Genomic DNA, 25,413 nt, shown 5'->3' with positions numbered 1-25,413 from the left:
GGGCTCTATCTCTGTGGTATCTGTTAGGCTGCGTGACAGCCGGTCTAGGCAGTGGGCGCAGGCGCCGTGATCCGGGTTGCAACTAGCTGTTAATAGCGGAGCCAGGCCTGGGCGCGAGACGGGTCAGGGTGCCCCAGCCCTGGCAGCTCACCGGTGCTTTGCCTCCCACTAGCAGGCGGCGAGAGGGACGCTCAGGTTCTCCTCGCCTCAAGACCGGGGGGCGAGCGCCAGGCGGCTCTGGGCAGCAGCCAGGACGGCAGCAGAGGTCAGTCTGGGGCACACCGGGGGCAGCTGTTCGAGGAGTTCGGGGGAGAATAAGGATGCGGGGGAGGGGGGGAGAAGCTGTTTATTCTAGTGAATTTTAGGTTCTTATTTCTCAGACCTAGGAAGAAAACCCCCCTTCCCTAAGAGTTCACCATTAATGGCCTCAGAACTGCCCTGCTTGGGGGACTAGGAGCGCTCAGGCCCTGCCCCTGGCGTAGTCGAAGACTTGGGCCTGGCATCACTTTTTATAGGCTTCCCACTATGCCAGCTGGTGACTAGCTGGTAGCAAGGGTCACAGTACAGTGGTGATAGAAAAGCTTACTCTGGCTCTTCTGTGCGGCTTTTGATCTCTTGCCCATTTCTCTTTGATGGAGGCTATGGAGAGACTACAGGGCCCACCCAGCCTGGAATGTGCCATGTCCAAAGTGGCAGCTATAGGAACCCTGTAAGCCAGGTCCTGTAGTCTTTGACCACTAGACCTTTAGGATTAAGATGGGGTGTTACATGCTAGGGTTGAAGTCTTTGCGATGCTCATTACAGGTTGGGGTTGTTCTCCGCTAAGGATGGCTGCCCTCTGGTTTCACTTGATAGCACTTGGGCTCCTGAAGACCAGTTTAGTGGGGTATGAGTTTTACATAGTGAATACAGTTTTATCCCTTAACCTGCTAGTGGTAAACTTATTTTTGAAGACAGCTGAATTCTGTTTTTAATTTATAGACCAGGGTTAAAAAAATTAGGACTGTACATTCCCTTCTGTCCATAGCAATCACCATCCTCTTTCTCTTTCCATCCACTTCTGCCCCCAGTATCAATTGTAAACTTGCACAGAGGTTGAGGTGCACTGTTTGTGCAGGGAAAAGGGCCTGGTTGTAGTAAACTAAACTTTTAGTTATTAACTCACAAGTCAACATCTCACAGTAGGTAAATGTTCACATTTAGGACCACCATTATTTCTACCCTTTATAGAGTCAATTTCTACATTTTTTTTTCCCTCTCCATCCTATTTTCTCTATATATATCCCTCTTCTATTTTCCTTTCTATACAGTAGCTCCCAATTGCCATTCACTCACGGTCTTCATCATCACCTGCTCATCTGATTAAGTGATCATCAATAAAATTGTTAAATATTTAAGTGTCAGCATTTGTCTCTGGAATTAATATTCCAATTAGATTAATTGGCGTGAAGGAATTCATACCTGAAAATCTATTGTTTCAGGCTGTCCACAGATTCATGGAATTTCACATCAGTTACTCACTTTGCAGTTAGAGGGTTAACTTTATAAACATGATGTCTAGAATATTTTTTGTAGTTATGTTTTAGTAGATTCTGAATAGCTCATGCAGGTCACATAGATACATGAGGAGCACTAGATCCAATATGCAGAGCAGGTGTTTGACAGCTATGACTTAACTCCACCACCACCAGTACTCCTTGTGGAAATAGGCAATAATATCGATAGTGGCATATCTACTACAGTTATTAATATGCATCATCTTGGAACAAAAAAAATTAAATTCCTCTTATTTCTTCTGAAAGAATAAGAACATGAGAATAGCCATATTGGGTCAGACCAATTGTCCATCTTGCCCAGTATGCTGTCTTCCGACAGTGGTTGGTGCTGATGTTTCAGAGGGAATGAACAGAACAGGGACACTTATTGAAGGATCATCCCCTTTCATCCAGCTACTAGCAGTCAGAGGTTGAGGGACACCCAGAGAATGGGGTTGTACCTCTGACCATCTGAGTGAATAGCCATTGATGGACCTACTGTCTGAACATTTCTAATTTTTTTTGAGCCTTGTTATAGTTTTGGCCTTCACAGCATTCCCTAGCAACGAGTTTCACAGGTTGACTGTATATTGTGTGAAGTAGTACTTCCTTTTGTTTGTTTTAAACCTGCTGCCTATTAGTCTGATTGGGTGACCCCCTGGTTCTTGCGTTATGTGAAGGGATAAATATCATTCCATATTCACTTTTTCTACACCATTCATGATTTTATAGACCTCTATCATATCCCCACTTAGTTGTCTCTAGTCCAAGCTGAACCAGTCCCAATCTTTTAATCTCTTCTACTGAAGCTGTTCCATACCCCTAATTGTTTCTGTTGTTATTCTCTGTACTTTTTCCAGTTCTAATTTATTTTTTTAAATGGGGTGGCCAGAACTGCATGTAGTATTCAAGATGTGGGTGAACTGTGGATTTATATAGGGACATTATGATATTTTTTGTCTTGTCTATCCCTTTTGTAATTATTAGCTTTTTTTGACCACTACTGCATGTTGAGTGGATGTTTTCAGAGAACTATCCACAGTAACTCCAAGATCACTTTCCTGAGCTATAACAGCTAATTTAGACACCATCATTTTGTATATGTGGTTGGGATTATGTTTTATCAACACTGAATTTCATCTGCCATTTTGTTGCCCAGTAACCCAATTTTATGAGATCCTTTTGTTGCTCTTCACAATCAGCTTTAGACTTAGCTTTGATTAATTTTGTATTGTCTGCAATCTTTGCCCCGTTACTGTTTATCCTTTTTTCCACATCATTTATGAATATGTGAGCAGCACTGGCCCTGGAACAGATCCTTTGAGGGCCCTGCTGTTTACTCTCTGCTTTGAAAACTGACCATGTATTCCTATCCTGTGTTTCCGATCTTTTAACCACTTACTGATCCATGAGAGGACCGTTCCACTTATATCCCATGATTGCCAACATTGCTTAAGAGCCTTTGGTGAAGGACCTTATCAAAGGCTTTCTGAAAGTCCAGGCACGCTATTTTTATTGGATCACCCTTGTTCACATGCTTATTGACTCCCTCAAAGAATTCTAATGGATTATGCCTCACCAGTCTTCCTTTACAAAAGCAGTGTTAAGTCTTCCCCAACATATTGTGTTAATCTGTGTGTCTAATAATGCTTTTCTGTAGTTTCAATCAATTTTCCTGTTGTTCAGGTTAGGTTTTCTGCTCTTTAATTGGCAGGATTGCCTCTGCAGCCGTTTAAAAAAATTGATGTCACATCAGCTATCCTCCAATTATCTAGTAATACAAGAACTAGGGGTCACCAAATGAAATTAAAACAAATAAAAGGAAGTTCTTCTTCACACAGCGCACAGTCAACTTGTGGAACTCCTTACCTGAGGAGGTTGTGAAGGCTGGGACTATAACAATGTTTAAAAGGGAACTGGATAAATTCATGGTGGCTAAGTCCATAAATGGCTATTAGCCAGGAAGGGTAAAGAATGGTGTCCCTAGCCTCTGTTCATCAGAGGACGGAGATGGATGGCAGGGGAGAGATCACTTAGCTTCACTCCCACTGGGGCACCTGGCATTGGCCATTGTCGGTAGACAGATACTGGGCTAGATGGACCTTTGGTCTGACGCGGTACGGCCGTTCCTATGTTCTTATATTCTTATTATGTAGTACAGAAGCTGATTAAGCAATAAGTTATGTACCACAGTTAATTGTTCTTCAGTTTCATATTTGAGCTCCTGATTATTACAGTTAAATTCATCAGTTTGTTCCAAAATCTCCTATTGACACCTCAGTCTGGGACAGTTCCTCAGATTTATTACCTAAAAAGAATGGCTCAAGTTTGGGAATCTCCCTCGCATCCTCAGCCATGAAGACCAAAGCAAAGAATTCATTTAGTTTCTCCACAATAGTCTTGTTTTCAGACAACTTAAATGTAGTGACATTCTTTCATATACATCAGTTTGAACCAACCTATTTGAAGCGTATTGTCCAGTACACAATATTCTGTCTTAATCCAAGTGGAATTTATAAGAAAATGAGTTAAGGCTAGGTGCACGGGAATGTTCTTCCTCTACTAAGCCCATGGCACCTCACTTAAAGTATTTTCTTAGCTATACAGGCAGTCCTTGGACTTATGACACAGTTGGTTCCTGAACATTGCCTCGTAAATTGAAGTCTTGTAACTCAGAACCGCAATACACGCCGTCGTGGGACCGAGCATCGTAAAGTCGAAACAAATTGTTGTAAGTCAAATCAGGGGGTAAATTCAGAAATGTTGTAAGTGCCATTCTTAAGCTGAATGTCAAAGTCAAGGACTGTCTGTATAAACAATTGTGTGTATTTTACGAACATCTAATTTATGTCCTCCATTGTGCCTACCAATTTAGGCAATATTCTTCTAAAGTGACATTTCTGCCATTCTATGTGCCCCACAAAAGAAATAGTAAAAACTAGCAACTGAATATTACTAAAATGAAACTATATATATGTACAATTATGTAGTGCCAGATGCATTGGTAAGATACTTGGAAGGAAGGCCTTAATGATTAAGAGGAAAATTTGTGAGGCCCCTAGAATAGTTTCTGATACTGCACAGACCACTGAGACTCCTTTACCCACACAATCCTGTTGCCTCAAGCTAGTGCAGAAAATGGCAACAAAAATGTTAACAGCACTGGCTAGAAACAATTCTGCTTAGGTCACTCAATGCACACTGTTTGGCTCTTGCTAACTATATTCATGTGTACAACTTAGATATCTGCTGAAACGGCCATTATATTGTTTATCTAGCTGATGATTCTAGTAGATGATTTATTGTTTGTGTGAATATTAAACAGCTATAAGCTAAATGGAACATATTAATGGAGAACTATTTGACTAATCAAAGAGGAGAGGAGTAGTAATAGAAGTTTAAAAGGTGTGATGGTTCTATATTGGGGTGTCAAGCAATTAAAAAAATTTAATCACGAGTAGTCGCACAGTTAAACAATAGAATACCATTTATTTAAATTTTTTGATGTTTTCTGCTCTTTCAAATATTGATGTTAATTACAACACAGTACAAAGTATGCTGTGCTCACTTTACATTCATTTTTTATTACAAATATTTACACTATAAAAATAGTATTTTTCAATTCTCCTACTACGAGAACTGTAGTGCAATCTCCATCATGAAAGTTGAACTTACAAATGTAGAATTATGTACACAATAACTGCATTCAAAAATAAACAATGTATAACTTTAGAGCCTACATGGCCACTCAGTCCTACTTTTTGTTCAGCCAGTTGCTAAGACAAACAAGTTGGTTTACATTTGCAGGAGATAATGCAGCCCACTTCTTGTTTACAATGTCACCTGAAAGTGAGAACAGGTGTTTGCATGGCATGGTTATAGCCGGTGTTGCAAGATATTTGTGTCAGATGCACTAAAGATTGATATGTCCCTTCATGCTTCAACCACCATTCCAGAGGACATGCGTCCATGCTGATGATGAGTTCTGCTTGATAATGATCCAAAGCAGTGCAGCCTGCTGCATGTTCATTTTCACCATCTGAATCAGATGCCACCAGCAAAAGAGTGACTTTCTTCTTTGGTGGTTCAGGTTCTGTAGCTTCCGCATCGGAGTATTGCTTTTTTTAAGACTTCTGAAAGCATGTTCTACCCCTTGTCTCTCTCAGAACTTGGAAGGCACTTCAGATTCTTAAACCTTGGGTTGAGCACTGTAGCTCAGTGGTGAGCTGGAGCCAGTTCGTGCGAACCTGTTGTTTAAAATTAGAAGCTGGTTTAGAACCGGTTGTTAAAGGGGTGGGCAAACTCCAGCCCGTGGGACCGACCTGTACGGCCTGCCTGAGCTCCCAGCTGAGAAGACTCCCCTGGCCCCACCCCCACCTTTCTCCCTTTTGCAGAGCCCTGCGCCAGCACTCTGGACCGCTCCTGGGCAGCTCTGTAGCTTCTGCCGCTTTGAGTGGCATGGTAAGGGGATGGGGCTGAAAGCTCCAGCGGGTCACGCGGCATCCATACACGCTGCCCTGAGCAGCATGGTAAGAGGGCCGGGCCAGGGCTGGAAGGAGTGGTTGAATAAGGGGCAGGGAGCAGTTGGAGGGGGTGGTTCTGGGGGGGCAGTCAGGGAATGGAAAAATGGGGGGGGGGTTGGGTAGGCGTAGGAGTTCCAAGGATCTGTTGGGGTGGTGGTGGATGGGGTTGGGACAGTCAAGGGACGGAGAGCGTGGCGAGTTGGGTAGGGGGTGGGGCCCTGGAGGGCAGTTAGAGTGGGGGGTCTTGGGCTTGTACTCAATGGGCGGCACTTAGTAACTGGTTCTCTACCGGGTCATCGGCAGCACTTCAGCGGCGGGTCATTCACTCGCTCCGGAGGTCTTCAGTGGCACTGAACGACCTGCCATCAAAGAGCTGGTAGGGAACCGGTTATTAACATTGACAGCTTATCACTGCTGCAGCAGTCTTTAGAAATCTCAAATTGGTACTTTCTTTGCATTTTGTGAAATCTGCAGGAAAAGGTGTTAAAATGAACGTGTGCTGGGTCATCATCCAAGACTTCTGTAACATGAAATATACGCAGGAAGCAGGTAAAACAAAGGAGACATACAACTAGCCCACAAGAAGTTCAGTCAAATTATTTAACCTTTTTTTTTAAATGAGTGTCATCTGCATGGAACCATGTCCTCTGGAATGGTGTCCGAAGCATGAAGTAGCATACGAATGTTTAGTATGCCTGGCACATAAATACTTTGCAATGCTGGCTACAAAAGTGCCATGCAAATGCCTGTTCACAGTTTAGGTCATTGTAAATAAGAAGCGGGCAGCATATCTCCCCTAAAGATAAACAGACTTGTTTTTCTTAGCGATTGGCTGAACAAGTAGGACTGAGTGGACTTATACGCTCTAAAGTTTTACATTGTTTATTTTTGAGTGCAGTTATGTAACAAATCTACATTTGTAAGTTGCACTTTTACAACAGAGTGCATTACGCTACTTTTGAGGTGAAATGAGAGATACTATACTGTTTATTATTTTTACAGTGCAAATGTTATAATACAAAATGTGTACTGTACACTTTGTGTTGTAATTGAAATTATGTATTAGAAAAGGTAGAAAACATCCAAAACATTTAATGAATTTCAATTGGTATTCTGTTGTATAACAGTGAAATGAGAACTGTGATTAACTCAAAATTATGCTTAAGTATCTGGATGAATCACGACTTAGACTAGCTGCCTTTATTCTTTTCAGGGGATGCAAACATGTACATTAATGATGGTCAAAGGGCATCAGACAGCTGAACTACTCAGTTCAGTTAATAAAGATCACTTTGAGAAGCTTTATACTCTGTGATATGGGAAAGTATGTCCCGATTGCTCAAAATAAAGATATAGAGGCTATGTTTCACTTCACAAGTACTGGACCTTGGGATGCATTTTAAAACTATGCAAGGATTAATGGAGTTTCTGGTAGATGTGATTTCACAGTGATGGATCACTGAGCACTAGAAATGGGTCCGCTCTACATGATTTTGATGTTCCAAAATTTAAAAATTAATTCATCATATTATCATCATTCATTCCTTGAGTTATTTTTCAGGTGACACTTTTTTAGATATACTAGAAGAATGCATACTATTAAAAGTATGATTAACCTACAGAAACAAAAGCCTTAAAATTTAGGGTTAAATACAAATATTTTCACTTACAGATAGTTCTAATTTAGAACTGACTGTTTAATAGACTCTAAATTCTGTATGGTCACACCTTAAAAGAAGGGAAAAAAGCTCTTCTCGTGCATTTATAAACCATTTGACAAGGGAAGAAGCAGAATTTATTATAAACAAAAGCTAAGTGTTATAAGGTCAACAACCAGTTTTATAATGCAGCTAAAAAACAACACAATGTTTAAAGAGGAAGCTTTCACCTTGAATCAGAATGTTCTTATGACTGTTCATGTTCTTTGGACATAATCTTTTCAGATGTAACTTTCTTTCATAGAGGAGTCAGTGACTCGTGCTGAGAACTGGGTCAATGACATTTATTGCAATTCAAGATTCATATGAACCAAATGTGGACCTATGGATAAATTAAATTAAACAACTTATACTATACACCATTCTGCATCCTCCAGCGGCTTCATAGTATAGGATGAGAGAAGCACTTTTCTGCATTCTGATGTTGATACTCCCATTTTTAATCCCTGGACCTCTGCCTGTATGGTGGTGGCAAGTCAAGAAATGGTCTTTTAAAGACAGGGGAAGGTCAAGTGTGCCTATAGAAGATTAAAATAGGGGTTCAGAAAATTACTAAATGCTAGTGTTTTTTGCCACTGGCAGCTTGAAAGAGGACCTGGGGCAGGGGTAGGGGGAGAAAAAGTTCAAGATGGTTATGTACTGTACTCCATCAATGCCAAGAAACATAAGAGAACATGAACAAAGTAAATACATTTTAAAATGAGTTTACTAAGGAAAATATATGGGACCTGGACCTCATTTTCACCTATGCTGTATTGCAACAAAATATACTCAAAATGCGGGGGGAATAGATCTTACCTTTATTAAATTCTACCTTCTTTCTGCCTCTTAAAGGAAAAAAATTGATAATTAAGCTTCCACTTCAAAATAATTAACATTAAACAAAAGATCACCAGTAGATAGTTTTGGGTCAAAATAAGTATATTATATGACTATTCAATCAGAGACCATTTCAGGATCTCTTGGTGATGACTACAACAGCTTAAACTTTTTTTTTTTTAAGTGCATAATTGTGTGTGCATTGACTGAGATGAGCAAATTCAGTATGTCAACAGGTGGCCAGTTAAATTTGACTAGTGATTCCAGGCACACACACAGTTTTGATATCCTATCCTAATAAATGATATGTTCAATAACAAAAACGAAATGGACAGACATCCATTACTTATATTAAAAGAAAGTACTGTACTTTTAAAAGCAATGTGCTTCCTTGACTAGACCAGAAGAGTTCACTTCAGTGAACATATTGTGGATTTATAGCAGAATCTGGCTCATTGCCTGTACAAATGCTGTGGGCCTAGGAGCAGCAGGGACATGCCGGCCACCTCAGGGAAGCTATGTGGTGCTAGGTAGTGAGTCTGCCAGCCCTCCCCACCAGCAGCAGTCTCGGGCCATGCGCTGCTGCCCGCCTCCCCTCCCCAGCACCAGTGGTGCCCCGAGACTTTCCCCTTTCTCTTCCTCTCCTCCCTCCCCCCGGTGGCCCAAGTTTTAATTTGGGATATATAGTTCAAGTCATGGACAGGTCACAGACCCTGAATATTTTGTTTACTGCCAGTGACCTGTCCATGACTTACTAAAAATACTCATGACTAAAACATAGCCTTACTCATGAATAAGAGTATTTTAATAAATACATGTTTTCCACTATATTTTTCTACTATCACACAGAAAAATGAAAGAAGGAATTTCACTCTGCAGGATTTCTAAACTCTGCTAGTTTTTCAATAAATTGATAACAGTAACTTGGAACTATTTGGCTAATGGCCCTGAAACCCTGTCTCTCTCGCACACACCTTAGGAGATCCAGAAGCAATCCTTTAGAAGTTTGCAGGGTGGCTCTTTCCTGTAAACATTAGGGGAGGCACAGTTCCTAAAGTACACCCAGAGGTGGATTCCCTCCAGCAAACGTTTGTAAAGTGTCCATCAGCTGATGGAGTCTCAGTTCACTTTTCAGTACACAGATAAGTTAGCTTTACACTTGTAGAGGATATGCTTCCTCAGCTGCATACTTCACAAGCTCTTTTGGGGGGACGGAAGCAGCATTCCAAGTGTATTGTGTATGTTTTAAAGGTCAGTCACTTGGTCAATTCAAACATATTTGATTGGAATACTCTATGGTATTTTGCCATAATAAGGACTATTTCCACACCAAACTTCAACTTTCCACCCATTTTGGATGTGGTCACAAGATTTAAAATATATATAATTCTCAAACAACTATATTAATTTTGCTCATACTGCTCCATTTGAAGATTATAGGACCAGTCACAATCTTTAAGTTAAGCATGTATTTAAGTTCTATGCTGAATTGAGTCACTTTCACATAGAGATGAAGCCAAGAAAAGATGGTTACTCACCTTTGTAACTGTTGTTCTTAGAGATGTGTTGCTCATATCCATTCCAATTAGGTGTGCGTGCGCCGCGTGCACATTCGTCGGAAGATTTTTACCCTAGCAACACTCGGTAGGTCGGCTGGGTCACCCCCTGGAGTGGCGCCGTTATGGTGCCGGATATATACCCCTGCCGACCCAACGGCCCTTCAGTTCCTTCTTGCGGGCTGCTCCGACAGAGGGGAAGGATGGCGGGTTTGGAATGGATATGAGCAACACATCTCGAAGAACAACAGTTACAAAGGGGAGTAACCTTCTTTTCTTCTTCGAGTGCTTGTTCATATCGATTCCAATTAGGTGATTCCCAAGCCTTACCTAGGTGGTGGGGTCAGAGTGAGATGTTGCAGAATGCAAAACTGCTGAGCCAAAGGCTGCATCATCTCTTGACTGTTGAACCAGAGCATAATGCAAGGCAAAGGTGTGGATCGAGGACCAGGGAGCTGCGCGACATATTTCCTGGATTGGTACATGAGCCAGGAAGGCAGCAGATGAAGCCTGAGCCCTGGTAGAATGTGCAGTGAGATGGCTCCAGGGAACATGAGCCAAGTCATAACAAGTGCGATGCATGCCATCACCCAAAAGGAGATCCCCTGGGAGGAGACAGGGTAGGCCCTTCATTCGGTCTACCACCGCGACGAGTTGGGGCGATTTATGAAAGGGCTTCGTCCGCTCGATATAAAATGCGAGCGCCCTACGGACATCTAGGGAGTGCAGTTGTTGCTCCCATCGTGATGAGTGCGGCTTCGGGAAGAAGACTGGAAGGAAGATGTCCTGATTGATATGGAACGCCGATACCACTTTAGGGAGGAACGCTGGGTGTGGTCGCAACTGTATCTTGTCCTTGTGAAACACAGTATATGGTGGGTCCACCCTGAGTGCCCGAAACTCGGAGACTCGTCTGGCTGATGTAATGGCTATGAGGAAAACTGTCCTTCAGGACAGGTATAGCAGCGAGCAAGTTGCTTATGACTCGAATGGTGGAGACAAGTCTGGTTAAGACCAGGTTGAGGTCCCAGGTAGAGGCAGGGTGGCATACTTGGGGGTATAGGCGCTCCAAGCCCTTGAGGAACCTGGAAACCATAGGGTGTGAAAACATGGAGTGGCCACTCTCCCTGGGTGGAAGGTAGAAATGGCCGCCACGTGCACCCTCAATGATGATACCGCTAGGCCCTGCTGTTTGAGAGACCAGAGATAGTCCAGGATGGTGGGGATCAAGACCTCGGTGGGAGTAACATTTTGCGTTTCGCACCAGCAGGAGAAATGCTTCCACTTGGCCAGATACGTAGACCGAGTGGAAGGTTTCCTGCTATCCAGGAGTATTTGTTGTACTGAGGCAGAGAAGCATAACTCTGACTGGCTCAACCACGCAGGAGCCATGCCGTGAGGTGAAGGGACTGCAGGTCTGGGTGGTGAAGTCTGCCGTGGTCCTGAGTTATGAGGTCTGGGTGAAGAGGCACGGTAATTGGGTTGGCTATCGACAGGTTGAGCAACATGGTGTACCAGTGCTGCCTGGTCCCCGCTGGGGCGATCATGATCAAGCGAGCTCCGTCCCTGTGGAGCTTTAGCAGGACCCTGTGAACCAGCGGGAATGGTGGAAAGGCATAAAGCAGTTGGCTCGTCCACAGTATCAGGAAAGCGTCTGAGATCGAGCCCGGAGAGAGACCTTGGAAGGAGCAGAACATCTGGCATTTCCTGTTCTCGCGGGAAGCGAAGAGGTCTATGCGGGGAAATTCCCACTTCCGGAAAACAGAATGAATAATGTCCAGATGGATCGACCACTCGTGAGAGCAGAAGGATCTGCTGAGTCGATCCGCCAGAGTGTTCTGAAGCCCTGGGAGAAAGGACGCTACCAGGTCTATCGAGTGGGCTATACGAAAGTCCCAGAGTTGAATGGCTTCCTGACAAAGGGGGGAGGACCGTGTCCCCCTGTTTGTTTAAGTAATACATGGCCGTTGTGTTGTCTGTGAACACTGAGACACAACGGCCTTGCAGATGCTGTTGAAATGCCTGGCATGCAAGGCAAACTGCTCTCAACTCTCGGACATTGATGTGCAAGGCCAGCTCCTGAGATGACCAAAGGCCTTGAGTGCGAAGATGTTCGAAGTGAGCACCCCAGCCAAGAGATGATGCATCCGTCGTCAGAGCCATAAAAGGCTGGGGCAGGTGGAATGGCATCCCTGCACACACCAGGGAGGGCGTCAACTACCAGTCGAGGGAGCCTAGGAGTCTCGGGGGAACCATGAGGATCCTGCCTATATTGTCTCCCCCCGGGTGGTATACTGAGGAGACCCAAGTTTGAAGGGAACGTAGGCATAGCCTGGCGTGCTTGGTCACGAACGTGCAGGCAGCCATGTGACCCAGGAGGCCAAGACAAGTTCGAGCCGAAGTGGCTGGGAATTTTTGTAGGCCTTGTATAATAGATATCATTGCGTGAAACTGCGGCTGTTGTAAGCAGGCCCTGGCGAGATTGGAATCAAGAATGGCCCCAATGAACTCTATTCTTTATGTGGGAACCAGAGTAGATTTCTCTAGGTTGATCATCAGGCCTAGTTGGATGAATAGGTCCTTGACGATGCCCACGTGCCGTGTTACTTGGGTCTCGGAGGCCCCGTGAATGAGCCAATCATCGAGATACGGGAAGACGTGTGTGCGTCGACGACGGAGAGAGGCGGCGACTACGGCCATACAGTTTGTGAACACTCTTGGGGCTGTGGAGAGGCCAAACAGAAGGACTGTAAATTGGAAATGTTGACGGCTGACCACAAACCTGAGGTACCGTCTGTGCGGAGGATAAATGGCAATGTGAAAATACATGTTCTTCATATCGAGGGCAGCATCCCAGTCTCCAGGATCCAAGGATGGGATGATGGTCCCCAGGGATACCATGCGGAACTTCAACTTTATCAAGAACTTGTTGAGTCCCCGCAGGTCTAGAATTGGTCCGAGACCTCCCTTAGCCTTGGGGATTAGGAAATAGCGGGAGTAGAACCCCTTGCCCCTCAAGTCCTCCGGTACCTCCTCTATAGCTCCCATGACAAGGAGGGACTGTACCTCCTGCAAAAGGATTTGCTCGTGAGAGGAGTCCCTGAAGAGGGATGAGGGTGGGGGTGGGGCGAAATAAACTGAAGGCGGTATCCAAATTCTACTGTGCGTAAGACCCAATGATCTGAAGTTAGTTGGGTCCACACAAGGAGAAAAAAGGAGAGGCGGTTGCAAAAGGGAGGGAAAGGATTCTGTTGAACAGCTGGTACGTCGCCCTCAGGCGCACCTTCAAATGTTTGGTTTAGGTCCCACGGGTGGTTTGGCGGGGCCGGGATTCTGACCCCCTTGGGGTCCGGACTGCCGTCTACAATTGCCTCGGCCACGCCTCCTGCTGAAATCCTGCCGCTGTCTAGGCGGGGGGTAAGGGCGCTGAGGCTGCGGCCGGAAGGGTCTGTGCTGAGTTTGCAGTGTGTGCATCCCGAGCGAGTGCATGATCACCCTATTGTCCTTCAGACTCTGCAGCCTAGGGTGTCTTTTCCAAAAATAGGCCCTGACCTTCGAAGGGCAAGTCCTGTATCGTATGCTGCAATTCAGGTGGAAGCCATGATATTCGCCTCATGGCAATTCCTGAAGCCAGATTCTGGCTGCGGAGTCGGCTGCGTCTAACGAGGCCTGGAAAGAAGTTATTGCCACCTTCTTTCCTTCCTCCAAAATGGCCTTAAACTCTTGATGTGAGTCTTGGGGGACTAACTGTGAATTTTTCACCCCGCCCAGGTGTTATAGTTACAGCGGCTAAGCAGGGCTTGTTGGTTTGCCACCCTGAATTGGAGGCCCCCCGCAGAGTAAATTTTACGTCCCAATAAATCCATGCGCCTAGCCTCCTTTGCTTTTGGGGCAGGGACTTGCTGACCATGGCGCTCCCTTTCATTAACCAATGGACGACGAGGGAGCAGGGAGGAGGGTGTACATACAGGTACTCGTACCCCTTAGAGGGCACCATGTATTTCCTCTCAATTCCCCTAGCCGTGGGCGGAATAGATGCTGGAGACTGCCAGATGGTATCAGCCTTCGCTTGGATTGTCCGAATAAATGGTAAGGCCACCCTTGTGGGACAAAATATCTACCACCGGGTCTTCTATCTCCGGAACCTCCTCCATCTGGAGGTTCATATTCAGGGCCACCTGTCTCAGGAGGTCTTGATGTGACCTTAGGTCAATTGGAGGAGGGCCCGAGAAGGATGTCCCCGCCACTTCATCTGGCGAAGAGGAAAGGCCAGGAACAATCGGGTCCTCTGTTGTCTCGTGGACTTGGGCAACGTCTGGCTCTGGTGGGACCTGAGGGTCTGGTGCCTGAATGGGAGCGTCCTCCGTACCCGCAGGAGGGGGGCGGCTAACAGTAGCCTCAGGTATGGAGCATGATGGCACTGGAGGTCCACCTTGGGCTTGGTGATATGCCCAAGGCGTCCAGAAGGACCACTGATGAGGTCCTTGGTCCTGAGCCTGGGTCTCTTGGAAGACACGGTTGGGGACATCCAAGTCACGGTCCTGTGCATAGGAAGCACTGTCCGCATGGGATGACACAGATGCATGGCGAGACGGCTGAGGAGCTGAAAACCCCTGAGAATGGTCTCCATCCCTGGGTAGTCTGTCTGTACGCTGCAGCGGAGAGCAGTACCGGGCGTTATACCGGTACCAGGAACGAGACCGGGACCTCGACCGGAATGGTGCCAGGAGGTCGACCGGGACCTCAAAGCTCGACGCCGGGAGCGGCTGCAAGAGGTGCGGTGCCGTGAGCTGTGCCGGGAGCTTGATTGGTACCGAGAGTATTGGGCCGGCGAACGGGGTCCTGAACAGTGCCGCAAGTGCGACTGGTACCGAGATGAAGAACGGTACCGGGACTGCGAGAGGCGTCGGGACTGGGATTGGCGATGGGACCAAGAACGCCGGCGGGACCGCGATCATGATTGGTGCCTCTCAGCGGTGCCGACGGAGGATGGTCTCAGTAGGGCAGGCTTGCCTATGGACTGTATAATCCACACCGGCAGTGCCAGGGGTTGAGGCAGCGCAGACTCCGTCAGTGCAATCAGATCCCTTGCCGTAGAGAACGTCTCTGGCGTGGAGGGAATAGAAAGCTCAACCACGGCGCGTGCCGGGGAGCTGTCAGGCACTGGACTTGACGGCTCTTGCAGGACCAGAATTAATAGTGCTGAAGTTGTCGGTGCCACAGCAGTTGTCGGTGCCAGGAGGTCCGACTTAGGCAGGTGCTCCGACTGTGGCATGGACACGGAAGCCGCAGGAGTCTTATGGTTTTTGACCTGCGGGGAGAGGGAGCGGTGCTGAGCAGACATCTGGGCTGGCGACGGTTGGTGCCGAGGGGCCTTAGCAGTACCAGTGCGCTGCGGTGACGAAGATGCACTTCTCCCCGGTGCGGCCTGTCCGGCACTTGGTGCCGAGGGTGGAGGAGTAAGAGCTGCTCCATCAGGAGCTGTCTGAGATAAAAGTCCCGCTCCTTTTTGGTCTGCGGCTTGAAGGCCTTGCAAATGCGGCACTTATCTGCGAGGTGGGATTCCCCAAGGCACTTAAGGCAGGAGTCGTGAGGATCTCCTGTAGGCATCGGCTCGTGACAGGCCGAGCACGGCTTGAAACCTGGTGAACCGGGCATGGGCCTCGGCACTGAATGAGGGGAAGGGGCTAATCCCCGAACCCCTTAACTATATACACTAATAGTTTATTATTTGCTTTAACACAAACTGCAAGTATAGAAATTTGAACTATATACACAATAACAACGAGAAAACTACGGGTAGCTAGGGAGGTGGAGATTAGCTAAGCCATGCTCCACTGTTCCGACGACCGACACGGGCGGTAAGAAGGAGCTGAAGGGCCGTTGGGTCGGCAGGGGTATATATCCAGCGCCATAACGGCGCCACTCCAGGGGGCGACCCAGCCAACCCACCGAGTGTTGCTAGGGTAAAAATCTTCCGACGAACGTGCACGCAGCGCGCGCACACCTAATTGGAATCGATATGAGCAAGCACTCGAAGAACATTTCAATCTGAAAAATGAAAGGCCTAAATGACTGAAAATGGTGGGAGAGGGGTTGGAATGAAAACCATTATACAACATTAACTATAAGGGTCAGAAAATATCTCACTGTATTAAGGTAAAAAGGAGATTTACAGATAGATAAAACTGATGTGTCCCTACCCGGAGAAAATTGCAATCTAATTTAGATATAATACGGTAAGGGATGACCAAAAAAACAGCAGAGGAAGGACAGTGGGGAAAGAAGACTTTATAACAGTCAATCTTATTTTCTTTCACTATATTCATCTTGTTTGCTCTGTTTTTTTAAATAAATAAAAATGTGGGATTGCATCCCAAATGTTGGGTGAGATGGAGCCATTCATTGATGTTACACAGAACAGAAATATAGATTTATTTATTTTTAAGAGTTTAATAACTCTTACAACTCAGACTTTACAAAGTATAAACCAATAAGTGTTATATTACAGTGACTATGCAATGTAATCTAGAAGCCATTCAGTACAAGTGGCTTGACTTTCAAAAGTGCAAAGTGATGACAAATTCCCTTGGAGTCACTGGAAACTAAGTGTTCAACATTTCTGAAAGTCAGAATACTAACAAACTTGGTTACTATTTGGTTCATCAAGAGAAAGTTGCCCAAGATATTGATGATCTCCTATTTTTAAAAAAATGGACATAGAAATTTAAATTTCTATCAGATATTGACAGAGAGGACTGGATGAACTGCTTTTAGCACCTCCAACTGCCCTTCATTACTTCATAATGTCAGTCTTTGCTACTATGAATCTTTTCTGATTGTGGAACTTGAAACGCTAATGTTCTGACTCTGATGGGTGGAGTTATTTTATGGAATATAACCCAGCCAACTTGTCTCTGATGTTCCCTGTAGTCTCTAGATATTTAAGGTGCCTCAGAATAGTGGCTAATTTCTTGTGTCCCGTTTTACAACATCTAGGCTTAATGAGTTTCAGTTGGGAATGGCACTCGTCTCTTGAATTTGTTGGCCTGGCCCTAAATAGGAAGTAGTAAGGCCAGAGTCTCAATCTTTTGATCAGTTTTCTGTTCACTGTTGAGAACTCGGGAAGAAACAACAGAATAAACAATAATATGATTATAACCAAAGATGGGAATGAACAAATGGTTGAGTAATCTGAGTTCTAAACTTGGTTCTAGCATTGACTTGCTGTTTGATCAATTATTTAGCCTCTCTAAACTAGTTTCTTGTAAAATGCAGATAATACTTCTGTGCCTCACAGGAATTTGAGGAGAAATAATTAGATATTTTCAATGATTCAATATCCCTTATCAAAAACAAGGAGTCCTTTTGGCACCTTAGAGACTAACAAATGAAACCAATATCCCTTATGTAAGTATGAAGTATTATGGTTAGAGAACTCAAGTCCATATTCTTTTGGATGATAAAAAGTTCTTAATTGACATGTAAAAAATTTAGGTTATATGAGCTAAAGATTTATACGATCTAATTAATTTTACAGTGGCTAATAACGCAGTCAGGGCCGCAACGTTACTTTGAGCTGGGGATACTTCTACCCTCACTAGATGAGATTGGAAAGTGTATAAACAAATGTTAAGATGTAAGATTTTTTTCATTAGTCTTTCAAGGATTGAGTTTATAAGGCTCTGTTCAGGGGAAGACTTGATGATTAAGGCCAGATCTACACTACAAAGTTTTGTCGGCATAGCTATGTCAGTCAGGCATGTGAAAAAACCACACACACCCCAGCCAACATAACTGCCTGTAAAACTGCCACTGTAGACACAGCTATGCCAGCAGAAGAGTGCATCTCTCAGAATAGTTAATGTAATTCAAAGAGGTGCTATTACTGTGCCAGCAGAAAAAATCCTGTCGGCATAAAGGGTCTACACTAGGGTCTTAGCTATAATTTCAAAGCATTTGTAGTGTAAACAAGAGTTTGAATACTGATGGTTTGGAATATGATTTCTCTCTCTCATTTAAAAGTGATGACTTGAAAACTGAGGTCTACATTTTCCCCTCTCATGGAAAAATCTAAAAGAGGGGGCTTAGGTAGAAGAAATCTCCATGAGGATCCCCTTGCAGATACTCCACTGTTGCTCTGTTGGAGGGAAAGGGGAGAGTGGACTGGGCCAACTGCAAACCTGGAAGATCTTATACTATTGGTGTGGAAGCCCAGTGTCTGAGCACTAGCTCTGGCCCCCCATGGCGTCATCGCCATCATAGTACGGCTCCATTCAATCTGCACTAACATGGCATTTCCCTGTGACATCTGCTGGGGACTGCAGAAAAGAGCCCGAGTTGCTGATTATCTATTCCACGTGAGCTCTACAGGGCTGGGTGAGAGATGATGTGAAATTTTCCCCAGCATGCCCAGTGCCTACTACATTCCTGTGTATGGAGCCCAGTCTCAGGGTGGGTAGTGTTGAAGAGGAGTCCAAGTCCCCCTTCCATGCAAGGGGGATGGTTCACTTACGGTTTTATTGGGTACTATCTGGGGCTGATGGTTCTAGTTGATAGCCCATGGTGTGGACTGCATGCCTTTACGATTTAATGATTAAGATATTAAAATGTAAATGTTTGGACACTGGCTACTTTTTATATTTTCTTATCTTGGACTCCTGTATATTAATGAAGGCTTGCATTAATCAGTACAGAGTAGTGAAAGTTTTATGAACTTGTTTCCAATGCCAGTATTTGATTTTTTTCTGGAATAGATATCCTCCTAAATTCCATCAGGATGCCATTGTTTTGTCTCCTATATGTTTCTTATATATGAAAACTAACTCAGTTTGCTGCAGGAGAGAGATCATTTTAAAGTGCTCAATCCTGAACCCATTTATGTCAACAGGAGTGAGCCTACTAATTTAAATATGCAGGATAACATTCCAAATGATGTTTTTAATTACAACAGTTATGAACAGAACACATTTTAAAATTTTTCATTTGAACATTTTTTAAACACTGAAATATTTTAAAATCTTGAAGCTTATACATAGAAATTATATAAATACAATATTTCTGTTGATTATGCTAGAAAAGTGGGAGTAAGATGGCAGTGACATAGAAACAGTGGAAATTAGTTTATTACCATGAAATAGCCAGGCGGGGTAGGGGAGAATGACACCCTAGAGATTACTTGGATTCGTGCGTTTGTGCTGACAAAGGTTATAGGGCTGTAAATTTAAACGTAGAATTTTTGTAGGCAGAATGCATTGACAAATATGCCTAATGGTAATACATCTAGTACTGAGTGTCTCAGAACAGGTCAATAATAATACTTATATTGATAGCAGCAATGTAGGAGATGTTACTTGGTATTATAGCTAAAATCCATGTTATCCCCTTAATCATAATTACATTAATATTGACAGACTCTTGACAATACTCACATTACAATTGATTGATTTCTGTCAATAATATGTTTCTAAATAAAATGTATTCATTCATAATTTGTACAATACTCAATAACAGCATTAAAATCTAATTGGAGAAATTCCTATTTTCTTTGTGATATACAATTTGTTTTATTTTGGAATGCACTGTGCAAGATAGATTTTTGGGTTATTTTTTTAAAACTAAAAGCAAAGCATGGGCTTATTTAAGGAAAGAAAAGACTTATTGGAAAACTGATTTTTCAGGGTTTTTTCTGTGTAATAAAAGCAATTGGCTGTGGTGATAAAATGTCAACAGGAGATCTCAATATTTAGTTTTACATCATTTTGTCTTAACATATTTATGTAACAACTTAATCACACTGATTTTAGTAGAATGCACTATACTGTTTATCTGTTCTTGATTTTTGCCTTGAGCGTTCCCTTCACGTACTCCTAGCCTGGTGATATACTTAAATGAAACACTGGTGTTTGTCTTTATTTATTATTGGGCATACAATTCTGGTTCCTTCACTAGTTTAAAATGATCTAAAGCAAGATGATGAAAAGAGAACAACAAGCAGTAGGGACTAGGAGAAATGGAAGTTAATTAGGCGGCATGGCGGAAAACAAGATTCTTGGTGAGATCTGTATAAAACAGAAGAATATGAAATGAAGAATTGCAGTGAAAAAATACAAGCTGAAAGATGATGATACTTGGAGGCTGTGTATGTATTTATTTATTTATCGGTACAGACACCAAGCTGCATATTTGTTCCAATGATAGGGCCAGTATCTGTGACAACAATACAAAGTGCAAGTCTAACAAGGCATTGAAATAACTGTTGTTGAGGCAGGGAAAGTAATCAAAGGAGACCTTTTATGTTAGTATTGTTTAAAAATAAAAGTGGATAAAAACAGAGTAAAATAAGAAACCACCATTGCTGCAAAACAGGAAATATGTGGAGTGGAGGCTTATTATTTCAACAAAAGTTAGCCACAAGACCACTGTGATTCTCATACATATTTATCATTCAGATGGGACTAGGCATTTCAAATTCTACTCTTTGATGTTCACATATGGATAACATTGAAATCAATGGGAGCAACTTCAGAATCTTGCCTTTTATATACATTCTAACTGTCTAAAAAATCCTAGTTAAGTGCAGGCTTCTTCAACACGGTCGTAGTGATCGAGGGTAATGAGTGCGATGTATGGCCCCAATCCAACAAATTACTTAAGTGTGTGCATAACTTTAAGCATGTGCATAGTCCTATTAAAGTCAAAGTTATGCATGTGCTTAAGTGGTTTGCTGGATAAGAGCCCATGCTAATAGATGTGGTCTGTTGTGGCTTACATTATCTAGAACTACTTAAATATATATTAATTTCCAGGACTTAGAATTCTTAGCTACTGCCATAGAGTCTGACTACACTTAATGGCAGCGCAAGCAGCAGGAATGGCTAGTCTCCTTGAGTATGTACCCATCATCTCAGACAAGTACATACTCAAGCTGACTAGCCCCTCCTGTTGCTCATGCCACCACAACTACTCTATTTTTAGTACGCTAGTTTGATCAGAGCTAATACAAAGTATGTCTCAAACTAGGAATTGCACTGCAAGTTTGAGGATTGGATATACCTATAGGCAACAAGAAGAGCTTAGCATGCCAACATCTTGAATTTTTTCTGATCTCCTTTACTTTAATATTATTTCTCTCAAGCACACATGGAAAAACTAATCACATCTACTGCAAGATTTAGCTCAACAATGTGTTCCTTGCGATAGTAATATGGGTATGTCTACACTACATACCGGATTGGTGGGCAGCAGTTGATCCAGCAGGGGTTGATTTTATCCCATCTAGTCTAGACATGATAATTTGATCTCCGAGCACTCTCCTGTCAACTCCTGTACTCCACCGCTACGAAATGCGGAGTTGATGGGGGAGCCACAGCAGTCAACACCATGGTGTCTTCACCACAGTGAAAGTCGATCTAAGTATGTCGACTTCAGCTACGTACTTCAGCTACCCCACCATCCAGGTGTGTGTGTGTTCAAGGAAAATTCATTCACCTCTTTAAAAAAAACCTCTGTGTTACGGCAACTTTCTCTCTAACAAATAAGGACTGGATGCAGCTCCCTCTGGAGTTTGGTAAATTCCATTTCAGACTTTTGTTCTCTGGAGGGACTCATTCTGTTCCTATCCAACTTTTCTAAATCAACTAAACATGCTACCTCCACAGTGCAATTAAGTCCCATTGGTCTGTTTTGTGAGGAACTCAGTTTAAAACCCCAAATCTGTGGTAGCAACCTGTGCACTTATTAGATTACTAGGCCTCCTAGCAACTCTTTTTATTTGTTGTATCTCAGTGAAAGGACCACTACATAAGGTACCCCACAGCAGAATCCTGCATTTCTGAAACATGTTATGCCATGACTTTTATGCAAGATTACTTTGATGCCCTTATACTGTATACTACTGTTTTCCCATTGCACAGAATTGTTAATATGATTATATATGCACCAAGTTATTTTTTTTAGGATAACATTATTTTTCATTCTAATACTCGGGCAGGAAAAGAGTACACATTAGTTGATGTTACCAGCATACATTTTAATCATCTTGCCAGAAAAAATTGTTATACAACCAGTAGTAAAACCATGCACCTGTCAAAAGAGATTAGAAAATAGATGCTGGCATCACTGATATATTGTAAGATAATATGTGTGTGCTGAATATTTATTTGATCTTTTTAGCATTTTTTAAACATCACTGTCTTTGTTTTAAAGGCTTTATTATCCCCAACTTGTTTACATTCCATATTTCTTCTATGCTTAGTTCTCAGATCTCCTAATATCTTCTATAGTATATAGTTTATCAGCAACTTATGATGTGTTGATATGGCAAAGTTTGTCTTCACTACTTTCCCCTCAAGAGTTTACTTACTATACCTATTTGCCACATTAAGTTCCATAAACCAGCGTACTGTTTTACAATTACTGTTGACAATCTTCCTCTTCATTTTAGTATTTGATCACTCTTCTAGCATCAGGCAATGCATTAAGTCTTATAGTGAAGTACTAAATGTGTGATTATTATCATGAATAGCTCAAAGAGGATACAGCTGTGTTACTGTATGGAATAATAGTGCAGTTTAAGTAATTTTAAGATGGACAGCTGTTATTAATGACACTTCTTGAATGGTGGTGGTTGCAGTGTGTAATATTGCATTAATATTTCCTAAAGAGATGGCTTTGCTTGTTCAATTTTGTTATTCACAATATTATATGAACTGTATTAAAGTATAAACAATGCAAAATGTTAAATTATACTATAAGCTTATCTGTATTTATTCCTAGAAAGCTGTGAAGAAGACATGATTTCCAGTGGCAGTAATGCAGAGAGCGTGAACCCTGTGCTCAGAATAAGTCAGCTGGATGCTCTTGAACTAAACAAAGCCTTGGAGCAGCTAGTTTGGTCCCAGTTTTCCAGCTGTTTTCATGGATTTAAACCAGGGCTGTTGGCTCACATTGAACCAGAAGTAAAAGCATTTTTATGGCTTTTCTTGTGGAGATTCACCATCTATTCTAAGAATGCAACTGTGGGACAGACTATTCTGAATATTCAGTACAAGAATGACTTATCTCAAACACAGAAATATCAGCCATTGAGCAAACACCAGAAGTTATGGTATCTTATCTGCACTGTTGGCGGAAGGTGGTTGGAAGAAAGATGCTATGATTTGTTCAGCAGTCGCCAACTAGAGTCATTCTTCAGAACCAAGCATTTCATTAATTTTGTAGCTGGACTTCTAAAACTTTGTGGACTACTGAACTTTCTGATTTTCCTTCAGAAAGGAAAATTTGCAACATTTACCGAACGTATTTTAGGAATTAGATCTGTCTTTTGTAGGCCTCAGAATGTTCGTCAAATAGGGTTTGAATACATGAACAGGGAACTTCTTTGGCATGGCTTTGCTGAATTTCTCATCTATCTTCTACCACTCATTAACATGCAAAAGCTCAAACTCAAAATTTCATCTTGGTCTTTGCCTATTGCAGTTTTTTCCAACAGTGAAAACACTTTAGCAGCACATTGCAAGGAATGTTCTGTATGTGGGGAGTGGCCAACTATGCCTCATACCATAGGCTGCTCACATGTTTTCTGCTACTATTGTATTAAAAGCAACTGCTTATTTGACATGTATTTTACCTGTCCTAAGTGTGGTACAGAGGTACACAATATTCAGCCATTGAAATACAAGCTTGAAATGACAGAAGTTCACACCCTCTAGAGTTTTTTGCAGTGCACTTGAAGCACATACTTTAGAGTAAACTGTGTAATATTCATAACCACTATTAAATTGATCATATTGTCATCTTTGTTTACAGCAGTTTGATCTTTGTGTCTTATGTCTGTGGATATAATAAAGTCTGTATTGACATTCATTTCTATATACTAATATAAAATTGTAATTTAACCATTATTCCAATTATAATCAAAGATTCATGGGACTATATTGATGGTAGCTATCCACATATTTCATCAACTGCCTTCTATAATCAGCATAAAAGACATTCCTTGTAAACTACTTTTGAGGTAAGTAACTCATTAGCATCTATAATAAAGTAGTGAGACCACCTAAAGAAAATGGAGAGCTGCACCCTATCAGCAAAAAAAAAAAATAATAATGTTCTCTTAGTACTGGGGAATAGGCTTAAAAGTACCTTTTAAACATTTTTTGCCACTTTGCACCATTAAGTCAGTTTAAATTCACTGCAGTGAATCTGTTCCCTAATTGTCCTAACCAAATACATCTACCGTTCCAGGCTACTAAGTGGGTACCACCCTAAAAGTCATAGGGTACTTTTATTGCCTTTATAAATATTTATTATAGGCATTCATATACCACAGTGATAAACGTGGGTCTCTTTGGTTATTTCCATTGTTGTTGTACCACAATTTCATTGGATATCAATTATCAGTACAGCTCTGCAATAGCAGAGCACCAAATTCAGAAGTTGTCATAAATAACAGATGTTTTAGTGTGTGTGTGTCCGGGGTGGGTTCCTTAGCAATACTAGACTTTTTTTTTTATTACTACGTAATTAGGTGAAGTCTTGGCTGCAAAGGAGTCAAAACAGCCATTCAGAAGCCAATTCTTCCCCTCCAAACTGTTTAGAAGACATTTGACAGTGGGTTAATATTTTTAAGGGAGCAAATTTTGCAGCTAAAACTTCAGTAGTTGGCAGCTTCCCTTTAACACTTTAAATTTAATGTTATATTTTCAAAATAGGATCTTAACTGCTGCTGTATTTTGTGACAACAGAAAATTCCTAAAATGTATGTCTTTCCTAAAGATATGAGAAAAAAATTCAGCTAATTTGTGTTCTATCCGAAAGATAACTGCCTTTGTTATGTTTATTCATTTATTGTATGGATAAAATATCACTAATTATACTGTCATCTAAAAGGTGTATGTAATAAAAACAAAATGTCTGCTGATACTTTCTATTAGAACAGTCCGAATCTCTTATTTTTAGCATTACTTTTTTCAGTCTTTTTTTTTTAAACTAAATCTTGGGTTAGAGTTCTGTTGTTCAACTACAGTTAGAACAGTGATGTTGCCAGAGTACCTAGTGCAGCTGTGGAATGAACCAATGCCTATAACTGGTGTAAGTTCTATGTACCCTGTACCAAACTCTGAGTTTTGTTAGAAGTTATCAGCCTTTATTACTATATACCATTTACCTAGTTTCTACTCCTTATTGCATGTCTGAATGCACTTCTTCATTGTATCAATGAGTCCGAAAATGAAGATGTGCTTTCACACTCAAGGTGAAG

The 25,413-nt window shown here is 42.4% G+C and overlaps 1 protein-coding gene across 5 annotated transcripts; it reads left to right on the top strand.

Annotated features, from left to right (window-relative positions):
* Positions 1-7: 7 nt before the first annotated feature.
* Positions 8-25,083, top strand: PEX2 (peroxisomal biogenesis factor 2). Of its 5 annotated transcripts, XM_030553307.1 has the most exons (4): positions 8-265; positions 4,135-4,266; positions 18,177-18,511; positions 22,929-25,083. In XM_030553307.1, exon 4 carries the CDS (start codon positions 22,946-22,948, stop codon positions 23,861-23,863), a length of 918 nt encoding a protein of 305 aa, XP_030409167.1. In that variant the 5' UTR covers positions 8-265; positions 4,135-4,266; positions 18,177-18,511; positions 22,929-22,945; the 3' UTR covers positions 23,864-25,083. The 5 variants fall into 5 exon arrangements, with proteins under 5 accessions (XP_030409167.1, XP_030409169.1, XP_030409168.1 ...); XM_030553309.1 differs by lacking the exon at positions 4,135-4,266; XM_030553308.1 differs by lacking the exon at positions 18,177-18,511 and having other exon boundaries at positions 4,143-4,266.
* The last annotated feature ends 330 nt before the right edge of the window (positions 25,084-25,413 follow it).

The sequence above is a fragment of the Gopherus evgoodei genome, chromosome 2, assembly GCF_007399415.2.
Source record: "Gopherus evgoodei ecotype Sinaloan lineage chromosome 2, rGopEvg1_v1.p, whole genome shotgun sequence".
In the NCBI taxonomy this organism is placed as follows: Eukaryota; Metazoa; Chordata; order Testudines; family Testudinidae; genus Gopherus; species Gopherus evgoodei.
Note: the sequence above shows the minus strand (reverse complement) of the source record. Positions and strands in the feature narration are given on the sequence as shown.